The following is a 15,660-nucleotide window of genomic DNA, read 5'->3' as shown; positions in this document are numbered from 1 at the left end:
ATCTGCTGAACTCATTTGGATGCAATCTACAGACCAAACCTAAATTAGCAGTGCCTTCTGATTAGTGCTGCCGTTTCTAAGAGGTCTATTTTTGAATCTCTGAGGGGAACTTTGATTTGGTTTGGTTTGAAAATAAGCTTGGCTGGTTGGTTGGTTGGTGGGTGGGTTTGAGAAATCTATAATTTTAATCATTGGAGAACAGATGAGTCCCTTGGCCAATAATTGCATTATAGAGGGCATCTGTGAAATAAATAAGGGAGTTAAATAAGTGTAGTAAATAGAGCTTGATCTTAGGTTTTTCCTATTTAATCATTAGTAAGTTAATCAAAAATACTGAAAGGATATTGATGATCTCAAGATATGCTAAATTAATCACACATACGGTAGCGTCTTTATGCTGTTTATGTCCTAATAGGTGAATATTCTGCAAAAATAGGTCAACATTTGGTGACAATAGCAACACAACAGGGTTTGTTTTAAGCCTCGTAAAGGGAGATGTATAACGGGGGACTTCCTGTATAGGAGTTATCAATCCTTGTTGGAAAATAATGGTATCCAAACGTAAAAATGCATTGCGGGGGCGCTCTGAACAAACACTTTGTTAATATTGTGTGTTCAGTATAGAATTATATCAGTAAAAGTATTTTGGTTCTATTTTGCACAAACCAATGCTTTTTTGTTTTCTGTCTTTCTACCGCCTAAAAAAAAAGTTTTATGACACCCATCGGATGGAGAATGCTGGGAATCTAAGATTCTCATTATCGAAACTCAGGACTCATCCATTACAAAGCCTTCAATCAATTCAGTTCAGCAATTACCTAGAATAGCGGAAGTGGCCTTTAACAGACTCAGAAACTAATACGTTTTGACTGGAGCAAATGGATAGGAGAATGTGATTATCTCTCTGCATCTGCCCCCCTTCCTAATAGTAATACACACACAATTCACACGTCCGCACATCCATGCACCTGCAAATTAACACACACACACACACACACACACACACACACACACACACACACACACACACACACACACACACACACACACACACACACACACACACACACACACACACACACACACACACACACACAGCACGCAACGAAGTATAAATCAGGGCATGAGTCTAATTTTAACCCTAGCCCCAACAACCTAGATCTTTACCTATCATAAGCCTAACTCTTAAAATCACTTTAAATGATAAAAACAATCAATTCCAATGTGAGGACCACAAAAAGTTTCCTTGCAATGTCGGTTTCTAACTTGTGGAGACATTGGCCCTGTCTAGCATGCACGCACGCACGCATGCACGCACACACGCACACTACACAATTCAATTCAAAGGGCTTTATTGGCATGACGCATGAGAAAACATACATTTACATTGCCAAAGCAAAAGGTGGAACAATACAATATAAACAAAATGTGTATTATATATATATATAGAGAGAGAGAGAGAGAGAGAGAGAGAGAGAGAGAGAGAGAGAGAGAGAGAGAGAGAGAGAGAGAGAGAGAGAGAGAGAAAGAGAGAGATATTTCTCAATTCATAGATGTTGGAATCAGGCTGCAACTCCTCTGCTTTGGGGGGAAAGTGTGCTTTTCGCCTATTATAACTGTGCATTTGTTTTTAGTGTACATAGATTTTTTGATGTCATAGGTTTCCCCCAATGCTGCTTTCTGTCTGTACATAAAACCTTCGTGCCAAATTGGAACCGAATGCTTTTTTGAAGTAGAGTTGGTTTTTGTTTTTGTTTTTTTGGTTGTCGATTAGGGTGTTGCAGTGTAAATGTGGTCTGTTGTGCAATACCAATTTGTGATTTGCTCAGGATGTTGCTTTCTGTGAGGAAATGTTGAATTTCTGTGGTTGATGATCATGCGCACGCACACACACACACAGGCCCTCATTATACATACATACACGCGCGCGCGCACACACACACACACACACACACACACACACACACACACACACACACACACACACACACACGAGTCTGAAATCATTACCATCTCAATAGATTGATCAGCATTCAGCATGCCTAAGCACATCTCTGAGTGTCTGCATGACAGGGCTGGGAGAGGAGCCAATCAGTAGGCAAATGAATTGATCAGGACCACACAAGACAAGACACAATCCCCATTTGTGTTGCAAGCTCGTTTCCGGCACCTGTCATCTAATCATCTTAATGTCTTCATGCAGTGTCCTTGGTGGTTCCCACTTGTTCTGTGTATTTTTAGTTTGTATCTATCAGACCTGGCTATATGACCAGTGGGGAATTTTAGAAGAGGCAATTATTTCTCCAACCAAGATAGTCAAATCAAACAGCTTTGTTGATACATCCATTAAAAAAAAACCTACCGGGTCAGAAGCTTTGCAAGTTGTAATTATACTTATGTCGTGTACGGATTACACCGTGAATGTGGTTGTTTTTACATTGGACGCACCAAGTGCAGACTGAGAGACAGACTTGCTGAGCACGCTGTACGGATCGGGAATCCCAACCCATGGCAGAACACTACACGAAAATTATGGTCATTGAGACCATCCACAGGTCTGTAAGAACGGGTGACAGACTTAAAGGTATATTCAGTGATTTCACTCAGAAAACCTTAGGTTTCGTTTTTGGCTGTGGGACCCAGCCTTTCGTCCAATCAGGATAGAGAGTCAAAAACGAAACCTAAGGTTTTTTGACCCCCAGGGGTTAACTGGGGACAGGGAGGAACTCCTTATATGGCCAGCACACTCTATAGTAGGGAGGATTATCACAACAAAACAAAAAAATAAGTGATATTTGAATTAAGTGAAATCACTGAATATAACTTTAAGCAACTACTCCAAATAGAAACATTCTGGATAAAGTGGCTATATTCCCTGATGACATTGACTTCTCTCCCTTTCTCTAAAACAAGCTGCACTTCCTATATACATTAATGATGATACTGACTACTCAGCCAACATGTTCACTCATTATTCTCTCTCTCTCTCTCTATCAATCTTCTAATAAATAAATAAATAAATCAATAGGCTATACATGTATACATTCTCATGGCAGTCCATCGATGTCGAGGATGACGTTGCTCGACTGTGCATAGCCAGGTGACGGCGATGATCACGATGCGTGATCCGCAGAGATCGTTCCATCGATCGAACAATCGTTCCATCGATCAAACGATCGTTGCCACTTTGAAAGCGGCATGCCGCTTTTCAAAGTGGCATACCTCTTTTCAAAGTTTTCAAAGTGGCAGACCACTTTGAAAGTGCATGCTGCTACCTTGTCTATGTCAGAGAGAAATGCTTTCTATAATACACTTCTTTTTCCAAATAAAATAAACATAAAAAGAAAATTTAAAGCGGCATGCGGTATATCACTTAGTAGTATGCCAAAGACCACTTTTGGAGCTCGCCCCTCATGGTGATTTTTTACAAAGGAATTGAACTTTAAAAGAACTCTTGTCCTGTGCCACGAACATTCCTATACCTTAAGTGTAAAATACTGTAAATCCCTCTTGATTCCTGCCCTCTCTGCTGGAACACCAGGTTGAAAATTAGTAAAACGTTTATTCACCAATGTACAGTATTAGAGACTATACGAATAACCTTTGCACGACAACCTTTTTGTATGTGAAAAGCCGGGCAATGATTTTGCTATATTTGTTTAGGTGCCAAATAGGTGAATTCAACTTCTTAGAGTAAATCAGTTTTCAGTGGCTTAGCAACAGTGTTAGAAAATAACCAGGACTAAATGTAGGCTATCGTCTAAAGACCAGAACAAATGATCAGCAACTTATGGTAATCTGTATAGGCAAGATAAAGGGACTGGGACAATGGAACAAATAACCGAGGTCACTTTTGAGTCAGATATGATAAATGACACATGACATTACAGTCATTGTCCCATGATGTACGAGGACAGTCAGATGTATGGTTATTGACCCAGGGTTCTCCACAGAGTGCGATGCTGGATAACTAACAATGGGAATCAACAACAAGAATGATGAGATGACACGCTCATGTCGACAACCACAACCAGGACACAACTCGATGCAAACAAATCTGCAAGTCAGTTTCTAATTGATTCACAGGGGGGGGGGGGGGGGGGGGTTCAGATCGAATACTGGACTACTCGCCCCGGTGCTTGCCCGTTTTTCCTCCCGGAATTTTCCCCAGTGAGGGGGATAACTTTGTAATATGCTATTGGCTGTTTGTATTCTTTTTGGAAAAATATAAAAAGATACTCCTGTGGAAAGGCTATATTATTTGACTTATATTGAACCTATAAACAATTTAGTATTATTTAGTATATGTAAGGTTTTGCCCCCTCAAATGGTACGTCAGATAATCCCCACATATCCTACAACAACTTCTGTGAACAGACTTCACTGTAGTAGCTTTTCATAAATTATATTTGTACTTAGGCTGTTCTGCTGTCATGAAAGTTTATAGTTAGAGAAATTCAAAGTCCAGCCGTCTGCTGTCCAGGCTCTCCCACCCCTCACTGGGGAAAATTCTGGGAGGAAAACAGAAACGGGGCTAGTAGTCTTGTTACCGTTCAGCTCCACCCAGGTGATGCTGCTCAGATGGTCATGAGTGCTTGAGAGGGAGCAATTAGAGGTTAATGGCCCTATATCTTGCACCATTCCTTACGCCTTATCCCTACAAATATTTTCCATTTTTTGAGGGGCGCTAGCCCCTTCTATGCCCAGTTTGTGTGTTTGTGTGTACCCCATAACGATGATTTCATTGGCTGAGCACGGAACGTGAGGATAAAAAGTGAGCACAGAAAAGTGAGGACACCAAAGGTGATTGGCCGGAATGTGATGATGTATGATGATAAGAGCGCCCCTCACTTCACACGAGTGCGATTATTTACAATTTTGAAAAGCATTTTAAAATAGTTCAAATAGCCGATCTACGTCAACACGTTGCTTATAGATCGGCTATTTGAACTATTTTGAAAGGTTTTTCTAAATTGTAAAAAATGTAAAATAAGTAAGGATAGGTAAGGTGTGGCGCAAGATAGTGTCTTGCTCAAGGACACATAGCGATAGCCGGGCACAAACTGGGACCATCTGTCTCTAACCATTAAGAATTCAGCAAAATTCCAAACGTCCAAGGGCTGCAAGCTGAAAATGTCAGTATTATTTTTAAACTATTAGAAATGTATTTTCTAACAGACTAGCACACGACTAGTCTAAATCTAAAGGTCTAGTCTAAGTCTAAATTAAGGAAACACCATCTATAAGGCCAAAACTCAATAAACAAAAACACTGTGATTAATGGTGAAGTTTAAGTTTAAGTCTGCTTGATGTCTAAGGGAAGCCATTGGCTTCAGCCTAAACATTTTTGGTCTCTACAAAAATATGATGAAATGAATACATGTAATGTTCATTCTATGACCAAAATAAAACTAAACTGAACTGTTACAAAAAATAAATAAAAAAGTTACAAAATTAGTCTTCATTATCAAAATGTGAAGAGAACATAATGAACAGATTATTACAGGTGAATAAATAAGTAATTGGTTCATAGTCAGCTGACATCCGGCCATATCACTTTCTTTATTTTTTTATGGCGGGTCGCAGATACATTTATAAGTATTGTATAATAAGTATAAGTAAGTGCCACTGTATTAGGGCATCGGCACTGACCTCATCAAACCCTGGATAGCCATACATGGTTAGACATACTAGATCTGAATTTATATATGGAGTCGGCCAGCAACTCTACATCTGACCTCACTGACACCAGAATAATAATTCAACTCCTGCTTTTCAACTGTGCCTTATTTGTGGCGCCCGCTGGCCTAGTGGTCCAGGCGCATGGCACATAGGCTCTGGCCTGACAGCGGGTCACGTGTTCGAGTCCCGTTCATGACGACCTAGCTGCATGTTTCTCCCCTTCTCTCTCTCCCTCTTTCCTGTCCATCTTCACTGTAACAACTTGAGTAGCACTGAGCTATGGCCAACCGAATGTCCTATGTGAAAGTTTGCACACGAGCACACAAACAAACAGAAAGACCTCAAAACACTTCAACATGTCTACTCTCACAAGTAACTTATAAACACCAGAGACCAAATGATGGCAGTCAGACTTTTGGATCCGATGCTGATCACGTTTTGACTGACATTTTGTCAACGGCATTGTGCCAAATCTGTTTATCTATTTGAAAAACATTAATTTAACTGACAGGCAACTAAAATAAAAGTAAACAAAGATAACGTATGCCACTTCCAATTCCATGCTGTGAAAAACACAGGGCTCCCATTAGAAGCATGCCATTCAAGGACCTATTTCCTGTGTCCTTATGTGTAGTGTAGTGTTAGTGCAGCTCGGATGTGGGCGTGAGGTAAATTAAATGGAATTAAAGCGATGACCACAGGGGAAGCCTTTTGTAACATCCCTGCTAGGAGTACAGGATGCAGAGTAGGAAGTGATACACCCCCAGACCCTGCTGGTCTCGGCTCCAGGAGAAGGGAGTGGTGACCAGCTGCCACCAGTCCAGCCTGAGGCCAACGTTTTCTGGGCATGGAGAGAGAGGGTCCCGTGCTCGTTACTGGCTGTCGCAGCTGAGGAAGATGGAAGAAGGGCGGTGCCCGTGTCTCCCCGTCTGGGTCCCAGGGAGGCTCACTGAGTGTCAACACCAGGGACCGGTCCAAGTCTCAAAGCAATTGATGTTTGTCTCATTTTCTGGTTGGGTGCATGTGTGTGTGTGTGTGTGTGTGTGTGTGTATATGTGGTGGTGTCGCCTGCGTTTGTTATCAGGCACACCCAAATGGCAGGCATGGTTCTGTCCCTGGTAATTAAATCTAACTGTTTTCTCTGCTTCTGCATTCCACCCTTCTAAGAAACATTAACTGTGTTTTCAGAAGCTTTAATTCCCGAACAGGCAGACGTTCCTTATATGGCTCTCTGGCAACTGTGCAAAAAACGATTAAATTAGTACAATTTCATTATAGCATCTGTCTTGATGCGCCTGGCTTAGTAAAGGTTGTAACTGCTCCCTCTGTCCCACATTCAAGCAGTAGAACACACAAAACAGACAATAGATCCAGGGTAATTTGCATTTTAAACGTATAGAATTTTGAAAGATTTGCCATGTATTGCTGTACTTCAATATATTTTATGGAATATATTAAAATGTAGGTAAAATATACCAGGTGATGGGTGTGACAAAAGTTAAGTTTAGTGCTCTAGGGTTAAATAAGGTCTACTACTCCTTTGTGGTATTTATATCAGTACCAATCAGTACCATTATTTACACATGTGAAATTTGTCCTTGCTTATTCCCATCCTAAATATTAGGAGCATCGGGAACTATTAATACAGCAGTGTGATGTTATTATTAATTATTATTATATGACAAGAAGTTACCCTTCCTCCAACAGGTCAAGACGAGTCAAACTATGAACCAAATGCATTACGCATGCAATCAATGGTGGATGATAATGTGAAGGCTGACATTTGCTAGCCTGGAATAGACAGTGCTGGTTCATTGATTATTTTATTTTTCTTGAGGGTGTTGGGGCTTAAACGCTGAACGAGCTCCTCAGTATGGATTCAACTACAAACTTGACTCACAAGTTATGAAGAGATCCCTTTTAATATCAAAATTCAAAACCATATTTTACAAAAAATATATATACACCGTATATTACAGCACTGTGTTTGGCTTTCAACTGCACATAAAACCAGGGAGCCAAATTTTCTTTTGAGGATAAGACAAATCGCTGTAATGAGAATATGACTCCAGCACCCTCAGGTGGTGGAAACATGTCATTGGTGATGTTTTTGCATTTACTGCAGAACAAGGCCCGACTCTGCCATCTAATCATACTCCGTCCAAAGCCATTCATACACGACTTTACATTAAATCAGTATATCACTTGGAATGGAGGTGGCAGTGGCAATCACAATTTGATTTAAGGTAAACTAGTGTTCTCAGTGTATCCATGATCATTTAGAGGTTTGAGATCTATTAAAAAAAAAATACATATAGCATAACATACCAAAAAACTGTCTAGGTTACTAGGTTACAAATAAAAGCTAAACAAATTTCAAAACGATCTAAAAACTATATTTATTAAAGTTTTATTAAATGACACAATGATGTCACAAAATGGAAATCAAAGGCAGTTAGATTGGGTAGAAACCGTCCGCAGATAAGGAGTCATACATCATAGATTGGCCACATAAAACGCACACGGAAGCCATGCTATTATTATTAGACCCCATCTAGTTTCTTTTTTTTTGGGGGGGGGGGGGGGGGGTATAAAAAGCACAACACAGGAATGTTTGACAAACATTTTGGTCAGTGTGAATATAAGGACATATTGTTGTCCTCTTCATGTAATTTGAATTGTGGGCCAGGCATTCAACACTGCCAACAGAACTTGTTCAGTTTAACCTTTTCTTCTGCAATATAACGACAAAAAATGCAGCTTCTTTTGTTTTGGAAGCTGAAGTAGTCAATATTGAGTGTTGCTAGCTTGCTACTAATTGGGCTGCTCCAATTCAAACGCCCTCGTTGCCTCTCAGGAGTCGTTGGGAAGTCCAAACAGTTTGACGGTGCCAGCCTCTCAGGAGTCGTTGGGCAGTCCAAACAGTTTGACGGTGCCAGCCTCTCGGTTGCTGTCGTACTTGCCCTCCTTGTCGTCACAGGCGTATGCCAGCAGAGGTTTCTTGGGGTGCCAGGCAACCGTGAACGTTGGGGAGTCACACTGCACCTCCCACAGCTTCTCTCCTACGGAAATACGTACAACATTTTACAAAGATAAGAAATACTCACACATAAATAATTGTTGAATAACTTCACCCTAAGTCACATAATAATGCAGAAAACGTGTAGTGTAATTGTATCTATTGCATCACAAGTGGTGCGGGGAGCAGTGCAACATACTGTAGTTGAACATTTCAATCTGTAGATGTCAGTGCGTCACAAATCGTCAGCATTGTGTGTCATTGAGTGTCTGTGTGCGTGCATGCAAACGGCTGTGGTAACGTCACTCCACCTACATGAGTGTCTGTGTGCGTTCATGCAAACCGCTGTGGTGACGTCACTCCACCTACATGAGTGAGTGGGTTTGCGAGACGGTCGGACGGAGACGAGTGTACACGTACTGTAGTAGCGAAAACAGCAGATAATAAATCTTAGCGAGAAAATTCTGAATCAATAAATAACTCAAAAAGACGTCAAAGATGTTAACGGCAGGGATTACCATTTCATAAAAAGACACAAATACATCAACAGCAGTGAAAGTAAGAGTGCTATGGAGGATTTATGTTTGTCCCAAATACATATTTTATCATGCCCAAATGCCTAGTCTTGCATGCTTTGATGCGTCTCGCAAAAGTATTACATACTGCACTCGCTACATACATTTCTAACGTGGGAACAGAACTCTGTAAGGGAGGGTGTGTGAATGATTATCCAGTGACCTATGGCTGCTATTTATCATCCAGCAATGTCATGGATTCCATGTGGAAAAGGGGTCCTCAGCTGAGGCTGTGAACAACTATTTGCAGAGTGAAGGGTGTTCCCACTTTTTTATGCATTTGTGTGTGGGACTGACCCGTTTCCACCTCTGCTATGTCTATAAAGTGGTCCTCTGAAGCCGAGGCCAGCATCTTCCCATCATGGCTGAAACTCAGTGTCCTAACTGGCCAGTCCAACCTGAAACAAAAAATGTAATGGGACAAAAATGTCAATATTCAATGTCAGCATCAGTGATGTCTTCATACATCTCTAAAATGGTACAGCTTGAAAAAACAGTCGGCACTATTAGGTCAATCAATATCGCAGTGTTGGTTTCTGTAGAAAAGCACAACCTCAGCATTGCTGAAACATTAAAAAAATGTAACGCAAACCAAAAAAATACACAAAATCACATCATCATAAGATCAGTTAAACACCGCTGGCGTTCAGATGAGAATAGTGATTTTTGATCTCATTGTGGCCGACATAGTACCGTTTCTGGCTAAAGATAAACAAACAACATCGCCAGCTGCTAGACAACAATGTGCTTTCTGTTTTGTCTTTGTGCACCGAAGTGGGGCTTGATGTTGATGTGAAGCATGGCGCAGAGGTACCATTAGGCCACTGGAGGGCGCAGCTCTAAAAGTGTTAAGACTGCTAACATTCTGGCAATGATTAATATATATTCTTACAGCACTAGCTGGAATTATACACCCTCAACTTAAACACAAATACAGAAGTAAAAGACATGTATACTGCATATACAGAAACACACACTTTCAAAAGAGTACCTTGAAAAGCAACGGACACACACAAGTTCCTCGACGTTCCACAGGCTGACAAGTGCATCGGCGCTCCCCGTGGCAAAGTACTTCCCCATGGGATCAAACTTGATGCAGATGCAGTTGGACGGGTGGGCGTTGATTGACTGAATAGGCTTCAGTTCAGGGTAACTGGTGGGCAATAATGCCAATGTGTCAAATATTAAGAGTTCAGCCAAATCACTGCCAGGTGGTGGCTCGTACACATTATTTTTATAAAATGGTGAGTCCTCTCTTAAACAACAAACATCTAAACATTTACACCTTTCCACATGAAACAATAGTGATACTATTTAGACCTAACATTAGGAAGCAGTGATTAACAAAACATGTATGCATGCATGCTCACAAAAGCTTCCCTGGATAAATAAAATTTGAGATAGCAATTAAGAAAGAAGCTCCTTTCTGCAGTTGACTTCTCGAACGTAATTGATATGAAATGAGAAAGGTAATTGATAGAATAATCGATAATAATCAGTAGCTGCAGCCCTAACTTAGAGCCCCACGAGAACCTGTTGCTTTTCATTGTTGTGTACTTACTGCTGATGCATGGTCAGTATAATTATCATTCATCATTTTTTATGTATTTACTATTTACTTGTGAATACTGTACACAAGGCTTTTCTTAATTTGCTTACATACCTCAGAATGTTTATACAGCCGCTGCCATTGGTGAGGAAGAACATGTTGTTGTCATTGTTCCAGGAGATCTCATTCACCTCAAACTTGAACTGCTCCTCAGCTCTGGACCTGTGTGTCTTGGCGTCAATAAATGTCACCACATCATCCTTGTTGCCCACGGCAATGGTCTGACCGTCTGGACTCCAACAGATGTTGATGTTCTCACCTGAAAAACAAAATGACTTAGAAGCAGCACTATGTAATTTTCCCTTTCTAAGCCAGATTTGGACCTGGTTACCTGGTTAAGTGCTGAAAGTTTTACCATTGAGGTAATAGTCCTCCTGCTTGCTCGGGGGATAAATTTAATCTTGACCATTAGGTCCAGAACATAATCTACTGTACAGATTACATTTTATTCATAATAATCACACCTGTGCTAAGTGACTTGGGGCGCTCTTATTATCGTACATTAACCTTGAAACATACCGTAGTTACGTCACCAATAATAGTGTTCCCTTTATTGGCCAAGGGTTTGCACCGACAGCCGATTTGCACAGGCACATTAGACGCAAATTCTCCATTAATTGTCAATGGCATTTAATGTTTGTGTTCAGACAGAATCTACACTATAGCTGTTTATAGGAGGGGCTAGCTCCCCTCAAAAAAACAGGCTTTAAGCTCACAGAAATCGATGGCCAAAGTAAAATGTTATTTCTAAAACGGGTAGTAGTCCCAATCCTTGATTCCGATTGGCTGGTTGCACCCCTATATAGGAAATATATATAGCTTATGCAATTTTTATTTCCATGTGGTGGGTGCGCAGCTAGGTCAGGAGGTAACAGGGGGTGGCCAAAAAGGTTTGGGAACCGCTGATCTATACCTATCAGTTAATATCAATCACAGGTGAGTGATCCAGCATATCTGTAGCTGAACGAGGTAAGGATTCTCCTTACAAGCCCCGGCAGTGTGGGGCTTCTAAGCCTCGCCCCGTCTGGGACAGCAAGTGACTCAGGGGCTTTGGGTGGGGCTTGTAAGAAAACAAGCGCTCCCCATCCATCTCAAACCATCTGTTTTAGAGCCACGTGGTCTCAGTTTCTCTATTTTATCATATCTGACAGTCGAACTTGTACGCCTTTCAGCCATTATAAAATACAAGGTAAACTGCAACCTCTTGTGGCTTATTGCTAATCTTTTATTTTTGGTTTGGGACAGTACAGTAATATGAGAGTTAAAGAGGGGCGAGAGCAATGAGCATGTGTACATGTGTTATTACATGTGTAATAACTGCCCACCTTTGGTATTGACAGTGGCGATGCATTTTGTGGTGCGGACGTCCCATATCCGTATGGTCTTGTCCCCTGATGCTGTAACAAAAAGATCTGGGTTGGTTGGATGCCAACACAGCTGATCCACGCTGTCACTATGGCCTCTGTAGTTGTTCTCTTTCACCTGCAGAAAGCGATCAGAGGCAATGGCCATTTCAGTAAGGGCCGATTCATACTCCTATTATACCGCTGTTGTGCCGAAATGATTTTGGCTCGTCAGAAACTTTCAGTAGCACTGAAGAGACAACTTTAGGACGGTACCCGCCCCCCCAAACCTCAGATGACGTCACATTGTAGGCTCTACAGAGCCGAACCGACTTTTATTCGGCTCTAAAATAGGAGTATGAATCACGCCTAAGAGTTACAGTAAAGCATTTTGCTTATCATGTGAGTGTCCAAATGCTGCTACCAGAGGTCTTTGAAAGGGGGTCCTCAGAGTTACTACAGGGGGTCTTTAGGTATAGGTAGCATATAAAGATGTTTGGTGTAGAGAAAAAGGAGCAGGCTAAAGGCCTATTCATAGTCTGGATTTTCGGTGGTGAAGTGACCACCGCTCCGGTGGTGAGCTGATCACCGGAGCTGAAATAACGTTGAGCGGTGGTGAGTAAAAACAGAGAGAAGGGCTGGAGCGGTGGCGGTGGTTTGCTCTTCACCGCGGCTCGCGACGTCATGTTGTAGTTCGGTGGTCACCCCACCACCGAAAATCCAGACTATGTATGTTAAGTACAGAGTGAAAGGTCAGGTTTACTTGAGGTGGTTGTTAAAAACACACATTCACAATTATTCACATGAATCCAACATGATAGTGTGCTGTCAAACAAGTCTATGAATCTATGAAATAAAAAAATCTTTAAAACACCATACAACATGTAAGACCCCTGGTTCGAGGCTTTAGTTCTTGATGCATGACCACTTGCAACACAGCAATGTAAAGAACAATAAAGTAGACTTGATTCAATCATGTGATGTGATGCATTTGATTGATTGATTGCTGCTAAAAGGGTGAATCCAAGAAAGGCTTGTTGGTTTATTTCTATTGGGATCCTTATGGGGAGCCCGTCCTTATGTACTGTTTTTTTGGGCCCAATGACAGCGCCACAACAGGCCATTATATGAACTTTCAGGAAATCCCGATTTCCTTGGTGGCTTCACAAAATATCTGTCTGACTGCCCCCCTGGTATGAGGATGCAGATTTAGACTCTCGTAAATACATCTATACGAGACTCGAGTCTTTAGGCTATAATGGGGTAATGGGACTATAGCTCTGGTCCAGAGCCTTAGAAGAACTGGCTAATGCTCTGCCTCTGGACCATGCAATTAATATGGTACTGTCCTTTCCTAGCCCTGGAACATGACTGCCATGATAATTATCATGACAGTCATGCAGTAACTTTGCCCTGTTTTTTGCAGCCGCTGCATTTACAAGATTTCCGTATATTTAAACATTCAGATTTCAAATATAAAGTACTCACAAAGTTTCCCACGGGTGTTAGTTAGTAGCAGCGCGAGCGATTAGAATTGCTGCGTCCCGCGTTCTTTAATAAAAAGCATTTTTGTCCGAGCTCTCCGGCTACTTTTTTCAAACGGGGTTCGTTTGGGAAATCCACAGTTGCACACCGGGAGCGCACTAGCCTATTAGTCTGTATTGGCAGGGCGGTCAGCGTACCTATATCGAACACACCGAGTGCCACCCTCCTCCCGACCGATAGGGGCGCGTAGTTGAAAGCCAATGGAAAACTAACACCTCGGATAAAAATGCTTTTTATTAAACAACGCGGGATGCAGAAATTCTAATCGCTGGCGCTGCTACTAACTAACACCCGTGGGACACTTTGTGAGTACTTTATATTTGAAATCTGAATGTTTATATATTTTAATTATTTGTAAATGTAGCGTCTGCAAAGACCAGGGTGAAGTTACGTCATGACCCTCGTATGAATACGAGGGTCATGTTTACAGGGCTAGTCCTTTCCACACACACAGTACACAAATGTTAGAGATGGCATCAACATTGCATTTGCCTGGCTGGGACAGCATAACTGAAACATAACTAACGTGCTAACGCTGGCCTGGGCACGGAGTTCGTGGAATGAATTATGAGTCATTTATGTGGCCAGAAATCCATTCATCCATCCATTCATTTCACTGAAACAATGCTAATAGCATTTAGCCGCGATGGATGTGACACACAACTCACCAAGCGGTCTTTTTCCAGAACAAAAACACTAGCCGATTTGTCAAAAGATCCCGACGCGAGTCTCCTGCCGTCACAACTCCACGCAACTGAATGCACCTTTGCTGTATGCGCAGGGAACTCCCTACTTTTGTTGTTATTTCTGAAGTTTTCTTGCATATCTTGATAATACTGCGATTGGGCCGCCATCTTGACTGCACTTTGCACTCGCGGTCTCGCGCAAAGCATGCATGTACTTTAGGCAGTGGTTCTCAGCCTGTGGGTCGGGACCCCCTTCGGGACCTATGGTCGAGACCCCCAGGAGGGTGCCCACATACCGTATTTGATTTGGAGATGATAGTAATAAAGTGACAATTTGAATTTAAGGCATTTTTGAAATATCTATAAAATCAAATAAATGAAATGAATCATCAATGCATCAAATTAATCAACAAACTATGCATTGGCCAAGTTTTGGACATTTTCACAATATTCTGGGAACTTCGCCAGTTCATAATTTCAAATGTGATTATTTGTGGGGGTCGCAGCCTGAAAAGTTTGCGAACCACTACACCTAAATAATAATGGCTCTTCAGAGCTAGGTTTCATCTTGTCTTACGATACAGGTGTTTGTTGTCAAATCAAATGTAGGCTACCGTCTCACATAGTCACATTAAACAAGGGCATGTTTGTATCAGTAGCCTACTAATTATGAAGTTTTTATTTTTTATTGCAACGGAAATTGGAATACAGGATAAGGTGGGCACTAGAGAAACCTGCATGGGCACCATATATTTGGGAAAACTATAGGGAAGAGTGGGCGCTTTGGGGTGGAGAATAGTGGGCACTAGGGAAATGTGGGCACTCTGTTGTGGCGAAGAGTGAGCACTAGGCAAATGTGGGAACCCGGAAGAGTGGACACTAGGTGCACAAAAGGTGCACAAACCTGGGTTGGGGGCAATTTGAGCAGCTCTCATGTGTGTGACTCTTCCAGGTGCCCACTTTTCCCTATAGTGCTAACTCTTCCATGGTGCCCAGTTTTCCCTAGTACCGATCCCCAGAATGTTTGTGTCCACCCTTCCTGTTACCCTTTAAAATAACCTGGCAACTACATGATTGTGATGATACTTATTTAATATTTTTAATATAAATATTAATTTGTATTGGGCAGACCTATGGCTGCTAAAATGCAGGACACTCATGTGAGCTTTTCTCCAAAACATGAAGACAAACTTGCAGTTTG

At 41.6% G+C, this 15,660-nt stretch overlaps 1 protein-coding gene and 1 long non-coding RNA gene across 2 annotated transcripts; one reads left to right on the top strand and one right to left on the bottom strand.

Moving 5' to 3' along the window:
* The first annotated feature begins 7,152 nt into the window (after positions 1-7,152).
* LOC310873174 lies at positions 7,153-8,030 on the top strand. The gene is made up of 2 exons (XR_014570466.1): positions 7,153-7,841; positions 7,929-8,030. It is a non-coding gene; the product is annotated as an uncharacterized lncRNA (long non-coding RNA).
* A 210-nt stretch (positions 8,031-8,240) lies between these two features.
* On the bottom strand, positions 8,241-14,624 carry thoc3 (THO complex 3). The gene is made up of 6 exons (XM_083785495.1): positions 14,442-14,624; positions 12,211-12,367; positions 10,940-11,144; positions 10,268-10,429; positions 9,574-9,674; positions 8,241-8,744 (listed from the first exon to the last, which is right to left on the bottom strand). The coding sequence occupies exons 1-6, from the start codon at positions 14,595-14,597 to the stop codon at positions 8,581-8,583; spliced, it is 945 nt and encodes a 314-aa protein (XP_083641621.1). The 5' UTR covers positions 14,598-14,624; the 3' UTR covers positions 8,241-8,580.
* Positions 14,625-15,660: the final 1,036 nt, after the last annotated feature.

The sequence above is a fragment of the Protomyctophum parallelum genome (assembly GCF_964188405.1).
Source record: "Protomyctophum parallelum genome assembly, chromosome: 16".
NCBI classification, from domain to species: Eukaryota; Metazoa; Chordata; class Actinopteri; order Myctophiformes; family Myctophidae; genus Protomyctophum; species Protomyctophum parallelum.
The sequence above is the reverse complement of the archived record's forward strand: the minus strand, read 5'-3'. Positions and strand labels throughout refer to the sequence as shown.

Bases quoted from the DNA above. Each gene is read 5' to 3' on its own strand.
- thoc3 (XM_083785495.1), bottom strand. From the start codon at position 14,597: ATGCAAGAAAACTTCAGAAATAACAACAAAAGTAGGGAGTTCCCTGCG. The intron at 11,145-12,210 runs GTGGGCAGTTAT...TTTGTTTTTCAG, and splicing joins CGCCACTGTCAATACCAAAG to GTGAGAACATCAACATCTGT. The intron at 9,675-10,267 runs GTACTCTTTTGA...TTTTTGTTTCAG, and splicing joins TGTGTCCGTTGCTTTTCAAG to GTTGGACTGGCCAGTTAGGA.